Raw genomic sequence first — 15,055 nt, 5'->3', positions numbered from 1 at the left:
AAGATAGAAGAGAAAAAAACATATATATATATATATATATATATATATATATATATATATATATATATATATATATATAATGCGTGAAAAAATAATGTATGTATGCATTTGTTTCATTTTATTTGAACGATATTTATTTAAGATTTTTGAAAAATTATTTTGTTAAAAACAATCATTTTTTGGCTAAAAATGAAAAGTTAAAAATAAAAGAGAAATATGTCACATAATTTAAAAACATGGAATTTAACTCTCTAATAAGAGAAAATGATGTTACCCTTACTTTTTTTTGGAAAATAAAAAAATCTCTGCTGGATTTTCTCCATTAGTTTTACGCACTCAATTATGACTGTTTTTCTCCTTCCATAAGACTTTGATATAAGTTTTTATCAAGTAACTTTTCTTCTCCTATTCAATTTATCCACATCGTATTTTTGTTGTTTTTATGTCTTTTATTTGAATCATTTTATTTTTACATTATTCATATGTTCATACGTTTATTTATTGCTTTTATGAATACTTAAGGTACATTAATTAATTTTAAAATGTGTCTAACAAATGATAATTAGAAAAGTCATGAAATTGTATACAAATAGATTATAAAACATTTTTATAAAATTATATACAAACAAATTAAAAATTATTTAAAAAAAAATCAGTTTTATATCAGTAAACAAACATAAATAAAAAAATCATTTTAAATAAATCTCTATAAAATAATCTCTAAATTTTTTTAATTAAAAATCATTTTTGTTTAATCTCAAACAAACACACCTAATATTTTTAATTATAAAATATGTTTTTTGTAAAAGAAAATTGCTTAATAATAAGGTGAAGCCTATGTTATTTTTTGAAAATTTGTGGATAAATTATCCAGTTATATGCATTCCATTTGAATATATTAAACTTAAAATTCTTAAAAAAAAAAATGTACGAGACTAAACCTTATAATAGTAATGAGATGCATTAATTAATTTCAAATGGACCACAATGAAACCATGCAATAATGCAGCCTCCTAATTATCCAACATCGCACACCCTCACACAGTCTCCTCCATCAGGACATTTTCATCATTTCCATAATTCCATTATTGCCATACAATCAATCCCTCCCCTCCTCTCTGCATGCGTCACCATTAAGACACAACACTCACCCACCGAGCGAGTGAGAGTGGCAATCCCGTAATTTTATCACGGTCCCACACCTAAGTCCAAACAGTAAAACAACAACCGAGCCACCTTTCGTTTGTTTCCGTTGAAACACCACTTCCCCTCTTTTCAACGCCCCAATAAAACTTTTCTCGAACACAACAATGTAACACACACCCAAAATTTTCACATATATTAATTTCACCAAACTTTAATTTCAAACAACCTTGTAATTCTCACACCAATGTCTGAGTCCACAACCACATCAAATTCTCTCACGAGTTTAAAAGTACTGATTTTAGCAGGAATTTTCCTCATCATCGTAGTGATAATCGGTCTTTTAATTTTCCTATGCTTTCGAGGGAGAATCCAAAGCTGCAAGAAACGGAAGCTGCTACCGAAGCACAGCTCCGGAACCACGCCTCTGGTCTCGAAGGAAATCGCAGTGGTTAAGGAAATTGATCTCACGCGCTCGTCTGAACAACAGACGCGGGTTGAGATTATTGAAGATAATGATCCGAAGAAGGAGGCGGAGATTATGAGGAAAGGTGACATGTCATGTGGGGTCCACGTGGCGGTGGATGTGGAAGGGTGGGGACGGTGGTATAGTTTGAAGGAAGTAGAACACGCGACGCGTGGATTTGCGGAGGGAAATGTGATTGGGGAAGGTGGGTATGGGGTGGTGTATAGAGGAGTTTTGCAAGATGGATCTGTCGTGGCGGTAAAGAATCTTCACAATAACAAGTATGTCAGTGTTACCTGTCAACACTTTTTCTAGTTTAAGACATTTTTATTCTTTAAAATTCTTCTTGTCAATTTTTTTTTTTAAGGATTATACCATATCCTCTCACCATTAAACATATCACCCATATAAAAACACAATTTTATGTAAAATTTAAAATTAATAGTTTTGAAAGTTTTAAATTTTTGAAATAAGGATTACATTTTAAAAATTTGGAAAGTTTTGAAAATTTTTAAATTTGAAATCTTTCAAAAATTTTCAAATATAGAAAATTTCAAAATTTTCTTATTTCAAAAATTTTGAATTTGTTCGAAAGTTTTAAAAAATTTGAAAATTGTAATTCGAAACTTTGGAAACTTTCAAATATATTAAAAAGAAGTGTAAAAAAATGAGATGATTTAGATGTGAAGCTACAGTAGAATTCTTTTTTTTTTTTCCTTCAATAGCAAAGCCGTGAATAGTTTATTTTAGTAACTCATTAAATTTAATCTTTTAAATTTTGAAATACTCAATTTAGTTTTTTTTTAAAACAATCAATGATATGTTAACATGTTAGTTTATTCATTTCAGCTATCAAATCAACTTTATATTCAATTTTTTATATTTTCTAATTTAATTCTTTAATTAAATTGAAAAATATCAATTAATTTAATCTTTTAAAGTTGCTGTGGAAAATTTGAAAGACTAATTAAGTTGACCGTCCTTTATAATTTTGAGGAGGATTAAAATGTCTCTTTACTAGGAGTTCAAAGTAAAAGGGAATCTTATATTCAATTTAAATCCCATAAAATGGAAGGATTCAATTTGGGAAACGTTTATGGTTGTTTATTTCTATTATGCCTTGATATTTTTTAATTTTTTTTAATTAATAGACAAAATAGTCATTAAAATTATACATATCCGTGAAAATAGTCATTGAATTTATCAATTCACAAAAATGTATCACTAAAATTGTAACACATTACTCAAAATAGTAGATTTTCCGTTAACTTCTATTATTAGAGGCTATAATGTGACACGTTAAATGAATGTATGATATTCCACATCAATCCATTTTAATACCACATCACTAAAAACTTACATAACATGTCAAATTTATGTATTTTATGTCAATTTTAGATCCTTTGCCTTTAAATCCAAATACATTGTATAATTTTTACCTCATAAATTTTATATGCAGTTTAATCCCTAATTGCATTACTTTGTTGGTGTGGTGTGTCACTTCATAGTTTCTAACTACATAAGTTAATGGAGAGATCATTTTGACTAGCGATGCAATTTCTAGAATGTATTTAATAATTTACAAAATTGGTGGACTAATTTAACCCGTTATCACAATTTCAAATATCAATTTAATATTCACTCTTATATTTTGTCCTACCTAATGCTACTTTTTATTTACTTTTACTTTTTCCTTAATCTAGTATATTATTCGTGTTATTTCATAATTGTTGTTTCAACTTTGTCTCCACACTGGACCACCAAGGTAGCATCTTAATTGTGAGAAAACTTTAATTTAAAAATAGCAAAAATAGTACTTTAGCTTGATGTTAGTTACATAAACTTGATCAGTCTGTTTTTAACTTTCATGACTTGCTATTTAGGGAACAATAATAATAATAATAATAATAATAATAATAATAATAATAATAATAATAATAATAATAATAATAAATGATAATACCTTATCTAAAGGGAGTCACGGGGAGTGCTTGTAAAGCTTTATTAGACCAAATAAGAGTACTTAAAAAGGCAGTATGACTTATTATTTTCAGATTAAAGTGAACGTTTGTAGGTATTGAAAGTGAAGGTTTATAAATAATTTTCTAAATAATAATAAATGATAATAATAATAATAATATTAAATGATAATAAATGATGATGATGATAATAATAATAATAATATTGTATTACTATATTCATTAAACTACATTAATATCTTACCATTAATTGTTACTTGAAAACTTTAATTGTCTTTAGCCAAATCGGAAATGTCCATAATAAATTAAGAAGTATTGAAAAAACAATGTGAAAATGTTAGTTTCATGGTTGCAAGTATAATGCAAGGCAATATCTTTACTATGGTGTTTTACTGCAAAACCTTTATGTCACTTTCCTATCCTATCGAAAATTAATGCGTGTTATCTATGTGACTCTAGGGGTCAAGCTGAGAAGGAATTTAAGGTGGAGGTTGAAGCCATTGGCAAAGTAAAGCACAAGAATTTGGTTGGTTTAATAGGATATTGTGCAGAAGGTGCTCGAAGGTACTATTTATATGCCTCTTATTCTTTTGACTGAATGATTAAAATGTGGATTTTTTCTAAATTCTTTTATTGGAACTTCGATTGATAATTCAGGATGCTTGTTTATGAATATGTTGAGAACGGAAATTTGGAGCAATGGTTGCATGGTAATGTAGGACCAGTTAGCCCCTTGACATGGGATATTCGAATGAAGATTGTAATTGGAACTGCAAAAGGGTGTGTTAATGTTTATTGAATTTCATGTCTCTTTTATACTAAGACAATATTTTTATTTATTGAGGTTTCTGTCTATGTCAAGTGAAATGTTTATGTGCTATATTTTCTTTAATCAAAGTTATCATGCTCTATGATTGTTCAATTTACTTCATGAAAATTTTAATGTTTCTACATTATGAAACAGGCTAACCTATTTGCATGAAGGCTTAGAACCAAAAGTTGTGCACCGAGATATAAAATCCAGTAACATCCTTTTGGACAAAAACTGGAATGCCAAAGTTTCAGATTTTGGACTTGCGAAGCTCTTGGGATCTGAAAAAACCCATGTAACCACACGCGTAATGGGGACATTTGGGTAATTAGTTCTTTTTCAAGCATATGCTTTATTTTTAACTTCTATATTCTGTTTGAATTGGTTGGAGTTGGTTATAGACAGTTATAAGTTAATTAGTATTAATTGCAAGTTAGTTTAGATTTGTTATCTTAGTCAGGATTACTATATAAAGTGTATCTTATATTCATGATATAGAGGTGAAAAATTATTATTCTGAACACTAAATTTCTCCAGATATGTTTCACCCGAATATGCAAGCACGGGTATGCTTAACGAGCGTAGTGATGTTTATAGCTTTGGAGTTCTACTCATGGAAATAATCACAGGAAGAAGCCCTATTGATTATTCAAGACCACCGGGAGAGGTGATTTTAGTTGTGCCAATATATTTCATTTCATGAACATATTGGAGTCTTTTAACCTCTGTACTTTTTTTATGTGCTTCAGATGAATTTGGTTGATTGGTTTAAGGGAATGGTAGCAAGTCGTCGCAGCGATGAACTCGTCGACCCTTTGATCGAAATTCCACCTTCTCCGAGATCTTTGAAGCGAGTTTTACTAGTTTGCCTACGTTGTATAGACTTGGATGTCATAAAGCGACCGAAGATGGGTCAAATTGTTCATATGCTTGAGTCAGATGATTTTCCTTTTCGTTCTGTAAGCTCTATGCTTCAACCACTCTTTTTCTCATAAGTATTATATAGTATGGTCTAAATGAAATATTTTCAATGATGGATCATCTTCTAATAATCATTCATATATAATGGTTATTATAAGTTATATTTGTGGACCAAAATTCATTTAGACTATGCTATATAGGATATACACATATATTTCATAAAGACAATACATTTTTGTTAAGCATAGTTTAAATTACCTAAATTTTTATGTTTAACAGGAGCTACGTACAATTAGGGACAAAGATCCTGTGCCGTCTCAAGGAGATGTTTCCATCAAAGTTCCATATCCACGAAACCACGCGGCACATGCGGAAAGATCAATGCATAGATGATTGGTTATAAAATTGGGAAAGATCAATGCATAGATTTATATAATTGGTCATGCAACTAAAGTCATCAAATTATTCGTTCTTATTTTATGATTTTGATTATGTTGTGAACAAGGCATGAGCCATTGTGCATATCTTATACAGTGTAGTTACTTTGTTTAGATCTTCACACTATTTGTTGTATTGCTTTATTGTGGAAATTGGGACGAAAGACGAGGCTTGTAAATATGTATCTATCTATATATCAATTTTATTGGTTTGCATGTTTTGACATATAATTCTACAAAATTACATATAATAAGTATTCAAGAAAGTGGGGAAATTCTTTGTTTTTAGTATTTGGTTGGACTTGAACCTGTTGAATGGGGAATTCATTCGATTGAAAACAAATAAAGTGAGTGGAAAACTCAAGAGCTTGAGAGAAAATGATTGAATTGAACCCATGTCATTGTTTAAGAAAGTGATCAAATACAATTGGAGAAAGACTACTCCAATATATATTAGAGGTATGCTAAGCTAAGGCAATGCTTACATTACATCAAATAACTATTAATGAAAACAATATGAATAACAGAACTAACTAATTTAATAACTCTAACTCTCAAAGAACCCTCTAGGCCTCTACCACCTAAAACTAATTCTAAATAATTTAATTTTTCTCTCAAGTTCTACTATACTTCTCAACAGTAACATACGACAATCCTACATCTGAATCTTCCTTATCAATTATCTATGTCAAGTACAAACCTTTTCTTTTTGTTTGGGCCATCTCCTTGTAAATTCACAAAAGGATAGCAACATCAACATTTAACAATGATAGCTCTGTCATGTTTGGTATTGAACCCTAAATATGACTCATGATTTTCCTCTAGGCTCTCATGAGTGATGATTTTTCTTCTAGTGCAAGCATGCTTCATTGCAAGTTGCTCTTGCTGGAGTTTTCAGTCAAGTATCAATTTTTTTCTGAATTATCTTTGGTAAGGTGATTCCTGATAAAGTGATAAGTTTGTAAGATGATAATATGAAGTGGTGATTCGACTAGCCAACACTATAATAATAAATTAGATATTGATCAGCATGATGTGCGGTTTACCGCTATAGTGTGTCTAGTGTATATGTTTTGTGTTGTGTGATTTATCACTATAAGCTATGTATTTTATATATTTTGATGATAACATATAAAGTGTTTTAACTATAAATATAAACAATATATTGACACACTTTTTTACACACACTTCTCAACACACTTATTTCTATTGGTTGAATTTTATATAAAATTCATTGACCAATAAGAAGGAGTCTGATGGTGTATTAGAGGGTGTGTTCCTAATATTTTTCTATAAATAGTTTTTTTGTATTTTTTTATTTAAATTGTTCAGATATATTTGAGATTTATAGGAAATGACTTTGTTCTCAAGGACTCCTAATAATTTTAATTAAGGACGGTGAAATAGTTATATGTAAGAGGTTCATAGTTTAATATTTGATACTAACATTTTTCTGACTTTTTTTTTATTCTACCACTAAAAATAAAATTAATTACCATATTACAATCATTTTCAAATTATGTATCATACTACTATTATTTTTAAATTATATATCATACTACTATCATTTTCAAATTTTAATTTTTAAAAAGTGAGAAGTTGCAATTGCTGCAACCGACTTCTCAAAAGGAAAATGTTTTTATTTTTAAATTGAGTGAAGGAAAATCGGTGTGGTTGGAACCGATTTCCCAATTGTATTTTTTTTGTTTTTTAATTATTAAATATATATATATATATATATATATATTTATTAGTAGTGTTATTTAGTAGACATAAATATAGATAATTTGATCAATTAACGATGACATGCACACGTACGAGAGAGTGGGTAGTTATAATTTGTAAACGTGAGATAATGTCACACATTATTTTTTTTGTTAACATCATTCATAATAATAAATATACATTTTATTATTCAATAATTATTATTTTAATTAAATAATTAGTTTAAGTTTTATTCATTATTAATTTAAGTAATTATTATTTTGATTAAATTATTAATTTAAGTTCCTTTAATTATTAATTTAAGGAATTATTATTTTAATTAATAAAATAAATATAATGTTAATTTTTTTTATAATAATTATCTAATTAAAATTTACTTTTTATAATTTTTAAAAAATTTAAATAAAATAGAGTCCATAAAAATAACAAAATTTAATTAAATATTATAATTAAAATTACAAATAAAAAATGAGTGGAAAAAATAAACACAAATTGCAGCTTGGACTTTTCCAAAAAATACCATATGATCTTGAAAATATTGATACACTTCACTATCAAGATATGAGAGGGAATCATATGAAAAATTGGAAAGACAGATATGTTGCATGAATTCAATACCAACAGAGGAGTATATGGTGTAGTTTAGATACAACTCCAATATGTACCTATCAGCTCCACACTTACCGCAGGACCCATGATGTGGTGTTGCAAAAGACTCAACCCAATCATTACAACGACAATGGCGTAATAGCCTTCACCCACCGACTCCCCCCTATTATTATTGAAAACGAAGCACCAGAATCACATCGTCATTCGTTTTCTTTCACCCCAACACAACAATAATTTGAACCACTAAGACAATCAGTTCAATTCACTTCAACTCAATAATATGATCATCGACAATCTCTACATTCAAGCGACCAAGATTTTATGAATAACTTATTTGGTGCATACCTAGATACGCTTGAGCCGGCTGCTCATTATAGTAATAGCATGTACTCATTTGGTGTTCCATCATTCCTCAATCAAGTAGATCATAGTTCTTCGATGCATGTCGACCTACTAAATGAGAATGTACAAGAGACACATGTCCCAATTGACAAAGAAAATCCACCTCCACATAGTCTACGTCGTATTCGTTGAGCACCACGATGTGGGACTGGACACCATATAGGAGATTAATTGTTATAAATTATTGTAATAAAATTTGTGTTTATTTTTTTTCACTCATTTTGTATTTGCATTTTAATTATAATATTTAATTAATTTTTATTTTTATGGACTCCATTTTATTTAAATTTTTTAATATTATAAAAAGTAAAATTTAATTAAATAATTATTAAAAAAATAACATTGTATTTACTTAATTAATTAAAATAATAATTCCTTAAATTAATAATTAAAGAAACTTAAATTAATAATTTAATTAAAATAATAATTACTTAAATTAATTATTGAATAATAAAATATATATTTATTATTATGAAAGTTAATAAAAAATAATGTGTGACTATAATTGTACCGTACTACTAATAAAAAAAAATACATATACTTAATAATAATAATAAAAAATGCAATTGGGAAATAGGTTCCCACCACACCGATTTCCCTTCACTCAATTTAAAAAAAAAAACATTTTCTTTTTAAAAAGTCGGTTGCAGCAATTGCAACTTATCACTATTTAAAATTTAAAATTTAAAAATGACGATAGTGTGATAAATAATTTGAAAATGACGATAGTATGGTACTTAGTTTTATTTTGTTTTTAGTAGTAGAATAAAAAAAAGAACCACATTTTTCCTTCTAACATATATATTAACAAGTAATGTATATAGACAAATTTGGGAGGATATGAGAAGATAAAAGATAAAAGACTTAATTGTAGTTTTTGTCTTCATATTTTAGCTGAATCGCAAAAGTAGTCTCTTTATTTTATTTCTCTCCAATTTTGGTCCCCAAATAAAATTTTGGTCCAAAACTCGATGAAGTTTCAGTTTTTTTACGTTTATTTAAGTCACACCATGTCTCAAGATCTCGTGGTGCAACAATTGTACCTAAAATCTATGATTATAAATCGTGTGATGTGACTTGAAAAAAATGAAATTTCATCAAATTTTGGATCAAAATTCTGTTTGGGGAACTAAAACTGGAGAAAAATAAAATGGGATGACTATTTTCGTGATTCAGCTAAAATAAAAGGACCAAAACTACAATTAAGCCAAAAGAAATTTCTTTTACTTTGTTTAAAATATTGTTTTTGTAGAAAATAAAAAGAAAATACATGTGATTAATATATTTTAAATTTTTTATATTATAAAGAGATGAAAATGATTGAAAGAATTTAATTAAGCCCTCAAAAACCTTTCAAAATCATTCTCTAAATGCATTTTATATTGACTTATAACAATTTAGTAAGATTTTGAATCATGAAGAAAATTAAACTAGTTAGTCAAGTTAGAGGATTATCATTCATTTCATAAAAATAAATAAATTATCACTCATTTACTTTCCTTTTTCCGGCTTCGTACAATATCTAGTTAGTTGAAGAAACGTCCTTGCCCTTTTGAAATTTGTCTCTTATAAAAACCTACTTCAACTTATTATTAAGGTCTATAACCACCCATCGTTAAAATGAACTAAATAATTCAATGTATTTTCGGACTTTTCTTTCAATAAATATAATAGCATGCAAGGTTTTAAAAACAATATCAAATATAAAAAAAAAAGTATAGATAATGATTGTTATTGCTGTTATTTGTTTTAATGAAATGAAGAAAAATAACAAAAAATAATTGCGACATTTGTGACAAGATACCGTTCATAAAAAAAATTTAAGAATCTTATTTTTTAATCTCATATTAATAAACATAATACATTTTTAAAATAGATCAACCCTATCCTACCTTGTTCTTTAATTTTAAATTTCTTTCGTCACTCAACCAATGTTTTATATTATATGATAGTACAAATAGTTTTAATAAAATTTATACAATGTTATAATTAATTTATACGGTGAAAACTACAATCCATAACACAATATTTATAATGATTGAAATTGTAAATTTTTTAACATTGCAATTATTATATTAAAACTTTTACACGTGATTCATTTGACCATTTATGTTAAATACTAATAAATAAATAAATAAAATATAATTACTTTTTATGAATATAAGTTTAATTACGATATAGTAACTCAAGCATCATAATATATTTTACATATATTAAAAAAATTAGTAATACGACTAATATGTATATTTGAGTATAATTATTACTAAATTATTATTATCTTCTGTATATTAATATATTTAATATTGATTTTTTAACTTTTAAAATAAATTAGAAATATTAATAAGATATTAATTTAATAATCCTATATCTATAAATTAGGAATATTAATAAGATATTGAATTATTTGGAATTTTTAAATAAATAAAAATATAATTAGGTCTCAGAATTATTTTAAGTTTTTCAATCTAATCATTCTTTTAAAAAAGTGTCGGTCAATTGTTATGTTGATATAATATATATCATATAAATAGGTCTTTAAATTATTTTTCAGTTTGGAAATAGATTCCTAAATTAATTTAAACATAGGAAAGTTAATTTATTATATATATATAAAATTTATAATCATCATTTTTATTTATTTTTATATATATAATCATTATAAAATAGAAAATAAATAATTTAAAAATTCAAGTTACAACTAAATCAAAATATAAATGTCAACAAACTAGATTAATTAAACCTTTATTTTATTAAATATCATTAAACGTAATTATTTTTAAATTCAAATCTTTATTTTTATATTTATAATATTTATAATAAAATAAGTAATCTTTAAAAAATTGCACATGTGATCTTTATTTTTGTACAATACACATTATTAATTAGGATATCATGACATGCGCTCGTACATACATTTAAAATTGAAATTGTCTATAAAATGATTTTTAATGCACAAAAGAATTTTTTGTACATTCACCTCTTAAAAGTTATAATCAAAGGAACTAAAGATTTTTTCATGTATAAATAAGTTGGTATGATAATTATGTTAATAATTTTTTACCGAATGAAATAATTTACACGATAACTATTATGATATTATAAAAAAAAATATTTTATTATTTCTTTTAAAAGTTTGTTTTTTAAATAAAATAACAAATATTATTTGAATTTCACCTCTATACCCAATTTTAATAGGTTTTTATTATCCATTTAAGAATGTGCAATAAATTCGCGTTTATGAGGAGCTCAGTTACGTAATTGCCCTATCCATTACCATATGCGCATGATCACGACACGTGTGGCACAGTAAAATAAAGTGCTTTTTATTTCTTAGTTTTTCCGCCTCATTTATTTTCTTCTTTTAAAAGAACAAAATAATAAACAAAGAATTAACGGCTTCATATTCTGAAGCGGTACCAGATCTGCGTCATTTCTCTTCACCAGAAAGAAACTGCTTCTGATTCATCATGGATGAGAAGCTTATACAGCGATTAGAATCGGCAGTGTCACGTTTGGAGGCGATATCCACCGGAACCCACTCCGCATCTTCTCCGTCCGACGCTTCTGATGCGGCATTCGATCCATCAGTTGTTGCCTTTGGCGATCTGATTGATCAATATGTCGGTAGGGTTTCTAGTGCTGCCGAGATTATTGGTGGACAGGTTTTGGAGGTTACCAATAGGGTGAAGGAAGCCTTCGCTGCTCAGAAAGAACTTTTGATTAAGCTCAAACACACTCAGGTTCGTTGATCTGATTCTGTTTGTTTTGGTGTGGGATTTACGGTTTTGAATTTCATGTCTGACGTTGTGAAAAAATCGGTGCATTGCATTTGGTAATATTGCATTGGTCGTGTTAATAGATTTTGATAATATTGCAATTGCGTGGTAATTCTTTTTTGGGATAAATTTGTAGTCTGTTTGTGCTTGATACTTTGGTAATGGTGCTGGAACTGAATCTAATACCGAGTGAACTGAATGTGATGGCACGCTTGGTCTGTTTTTTTTTTTTTTCTTTCTGGGAATTATATGGATTAAAATATCTCTGATTGTGTTTGTGGATTTGCTGCATGTTTATACCTGTCATTTTTAAGGACAAAAGACAAAGGTCCATTGTTATGCGAGATTTTTGGATGTAGCATGACTTGGGAAAAGTCAAATAGAGAATCAATTGTGCAGAGCAGATGAGTGAAAGAGGAATAAAAGTTTTTTTTTTTTGTCACTTTAGTTGTTAGAAAGAATGGAAATTGGACTATTGTATCATAGGTTTTGATGCTATTGAGGACTTGGGGTTGCCATCTTTCTGGAAGTTATCCTTTTCTTCTTTCATGATTGTGTAATTTTGCTGTTAAATTTGTGTTTCTCTGAATGGATCTACTATCTTCTCATTTGGGTTAGTTTGTTGGGGGGAATACGGATGATAGCTAAATATAATGTTGAAAATTTTGATTTTGAAATTGGGGCTGTGAGGTCATTGAAGTAAATCCATAGTGAGGTGTTAAAAGAGTACGTAGTGAAATATTGGGGTCCCACTTGCAGGAATTAATATTAGGGATATTTTTGTGAAACTAGGGAGACGGAGATGCTAGAATTGATTTTCTACCAGAATAAATAACAGAAAATCCTTCTCAGCTGAGAGAATCAACTCTACAGCATTGGATAATTAGCCAAACCTATTTAGTTTAGTTTGAATTTTTTCCCAAATGGCTAATGGATCCGCCGCATTTCAAAACAACTATGCACACTGTTGTGTGATAGGACTGCAATACTAGGATTTCTATTAAAAGAAATACGTGGCTATTTATGGCCAAGAGAAATGTAATTTAATTAGGAGAAAAGAAAGCGGATATAATTGCTCATACTTTAAGTTTTGATGTTCTTTGGAGTATATGTCCTGTCACCTCATCATTTATTCTGCAGAAACCTGATCCTGCTGGGCTGGCTGAATTTCTGAAACCATTGAATGAAGTGATCGTGAAAGCTACCTCATTGACAGAAGGAAGGAGATCTGATTTTTTTAATCACTTGAAGGCTGCTGTTGACAGTCTCTCAGCTCTAGCATGGATTGCATTTACTGGGAAGGATTGTGGTAAGTGCATGTTGATTCTTTTCTAGGATGAATCTGTATCTTTTGGTGTCTTATGACTCTTCTGTTTTTTTTCCCCAAGGTATGAGTATGCCCATTGCACATGTGGAAGAAAGTTGGCAAATGGCTGAGTTTTATAGCAACAAGGTATTCTTCATGCATGTTAGGTGCTTGTCGATTTGTCTTGGTTAACTTTCATGACGGTCCTCTCCCTATAGGATGAAAATATGGAGTTCCATGCAAGTGATGGGTTTTGTTCGTTGACATTTTTATTAACACAACAGTGATATATCCTTGCATCAAAAGAAGTTTCAAATTTACTTCAAAATGCATATGTCTATCCCCTTCTTGAGTTGCGTCTGCTTAATGCATGTCTGAGGAAATATGTGAATGATGATCGACAGCCTTAGTATTTATATGCTTAGATTCAATAACTGTGATTTTGAAAAGTTGATTTCCAATTTGCTTCTGCTAACTTTTTAAATTACAGAATGCTGTGTGCTGATCTTGCACTAGCATCCTAGACTTTTCCTTGCACTTTCCTATCTCATGTTGCCTTCTATTTCAGGAGTGAAGGATACTGTACTGATCTTTCCTTATTTTTATTGTGACGATCAGGTACTTGTAGAGTACAGAAACAAAGACCCTAATCACGTTGAGTGGGTCAAAGCTCTGAAAGAGTTGTATCTACCTGGTTTGAGGGATTATGTGAAGAGCTTTTATCCTTTAGGCCCTGTATGGAGTCAAACGGGAAAAATAATTGCTCCATCAAAAACTAATGCACCTGCTGCACCTGCTGCCCCTCCTCCTCCGCCTGCATCTCTCTTTAGCTCTGAATCATCTCAGGCTTCATCTTCTCAGCCAAAAGTGGGGATGTCTGCTGTTTTTCAACAGATTGGTACAGGAAATGTCACAGCAGGTAGCTTATTCTTACTCTTATTTTCTTGATTGAAATATTCATTATTTATGAAGTATAAACTTAATGTAATAGGTCTGAGAAAGGTTACGGATGATATGAAGACTAAGAATCGCACAGATAGATCTGGAGTTGTTGGCAGTACTGTAAAAGAAAGTCACGCTGGTTCACGTGCAGCTCCTAAAGTTGGACCTCCAAAGTTTGAACTTCAAATGGGCCGCAAGTAAGTTTATACGTGTGTTTGTTCTTTTTTTTTTTTTGACAGGAAAATAAATTTCATTCATACTAGAATAAAAATAGTACAATCATATTTAGTGACCAAGAAAACAAAAAACACAATACACATAAAAATTGCATAAACTAATGAAAAATAACCTAACCAAAACATTAATTCTAACAACCAAACTAATGACTTCCACCGGCCAATGGCCAAGAATAATGTGAGATCTACTGTCTTTAATGTCATCCATCTTCGGAAAAAATATTTGTTGGTGTTCGCTTATATCGACTATAGGTGGTTTATGATATGACTAATCCAACGATGTGTTGACAAGTCATTTGTAA

General features: G+C 28.8%; 2 protein-coding genes across 2 annotated transcripts in view; both read left to right on the top strand.

The window, feature by feature from the left end:
- The first annotated feature begins 1,055 nt into the window (after window positions 1-1,055).
- Window positions 1,056-5,973, top strand: LOC101497555 (probable receptor-like serine/threonine-protein kinase At4g34500). Its single transcript, XM_004507369.4, has 7 exons — window positions 1,056-1,890; window positions 4,048-4,152; window positions 4,246-4,368; window positions 4,553-4,723; window positions 4,937-5,066; window positions 5,149-5,358; window positions 5,600-5,973. The coding sequence occupies exons 1-7, from the start codon at window positions 1,391-1,393 to the stop codon at window positions 5,711-5,713; spliced, it is 1,353 nt and encodes a 450-aa protein (XP_004507426.1). The 5' UTR covers window positions 1,056-1,390; the 3' UTR covers window positions 5,714-5,973.
- Window positions 5,974-11,857: 5,884 nt separating this feature from the next.
- The window catches only part of LOC101497226 (cyclase-associated protein 1), a 5,250-nt gene continuing 2,052 nt past the window's right edge, over window positions 11,858-15,055 (top strand). Inside the window, exons 1-5 of the mRNA XM_004507368.3 lie at window positions 11,858-12,233; window positions 13,410-13,578; window positions 13,658-13,722; window positions 14,194-14,494; window positions 14,567-14,714. Of these exons, the coding sequence (XP_004507425.1) occupies window positions 11,961-12,233; window positions 13,410-13,578; window positions 13,658-13,722; window positions 14,194-14,494; window positions 14,567-14,714 (956 nt within the window). The 5' untranslated portion in view covers window positions 11,858-11,960. The remainder of the gene's footprint in view (window positions 12,234-13,409; window positions 13,579-13,657; window positions 13,723-14,193; window positions 14,495-14,566; window positions 14,715-15,055) is intronic.

The sequence above is a fragment of the Cicer arietinum genome, chromosome 6, assembly GCF_000331145.2.
Source record: "Cicer arietinum cultivar CDC Frontier isolate Library 1 chromosome 6, Cicar.CDCFrontier_v2.0, whole genome shotgun sequence".
NCBI lineage: Eukaryota > Viridiplantae > Streptophyta > Magnoliopsida > Fabales > Fabaceae > Cicer > Cicer arietinum.
This window is presented reverse-complemented; position numbering and strand designations above follow the sequence as displayed.

Bases quoted from the DNA above. Each gene is read 5' to 3' on its own strand.
- LOC101497555 (XM_004507369.4), top strand. From the start codon at position 1,391: ATGTCTGAGTCCACAACCACATCAAATTCTCTCACGAGTTTAAAAGTA. The intron at 4,153-4,245 runs GTACTATTTATA...TTGATAATTCAG, and splicing joins TGTGCAGAAGGTGCTCGAAG to GATGCTTGTTTATGAATATG. The intron at 4,369-4,552 runs GTGTGTTAATGT...ATTATGAAACAG, and splicing joins GTAATTGGAACTGCAAAAGG to GCTAACCTATTTGCATGAAG.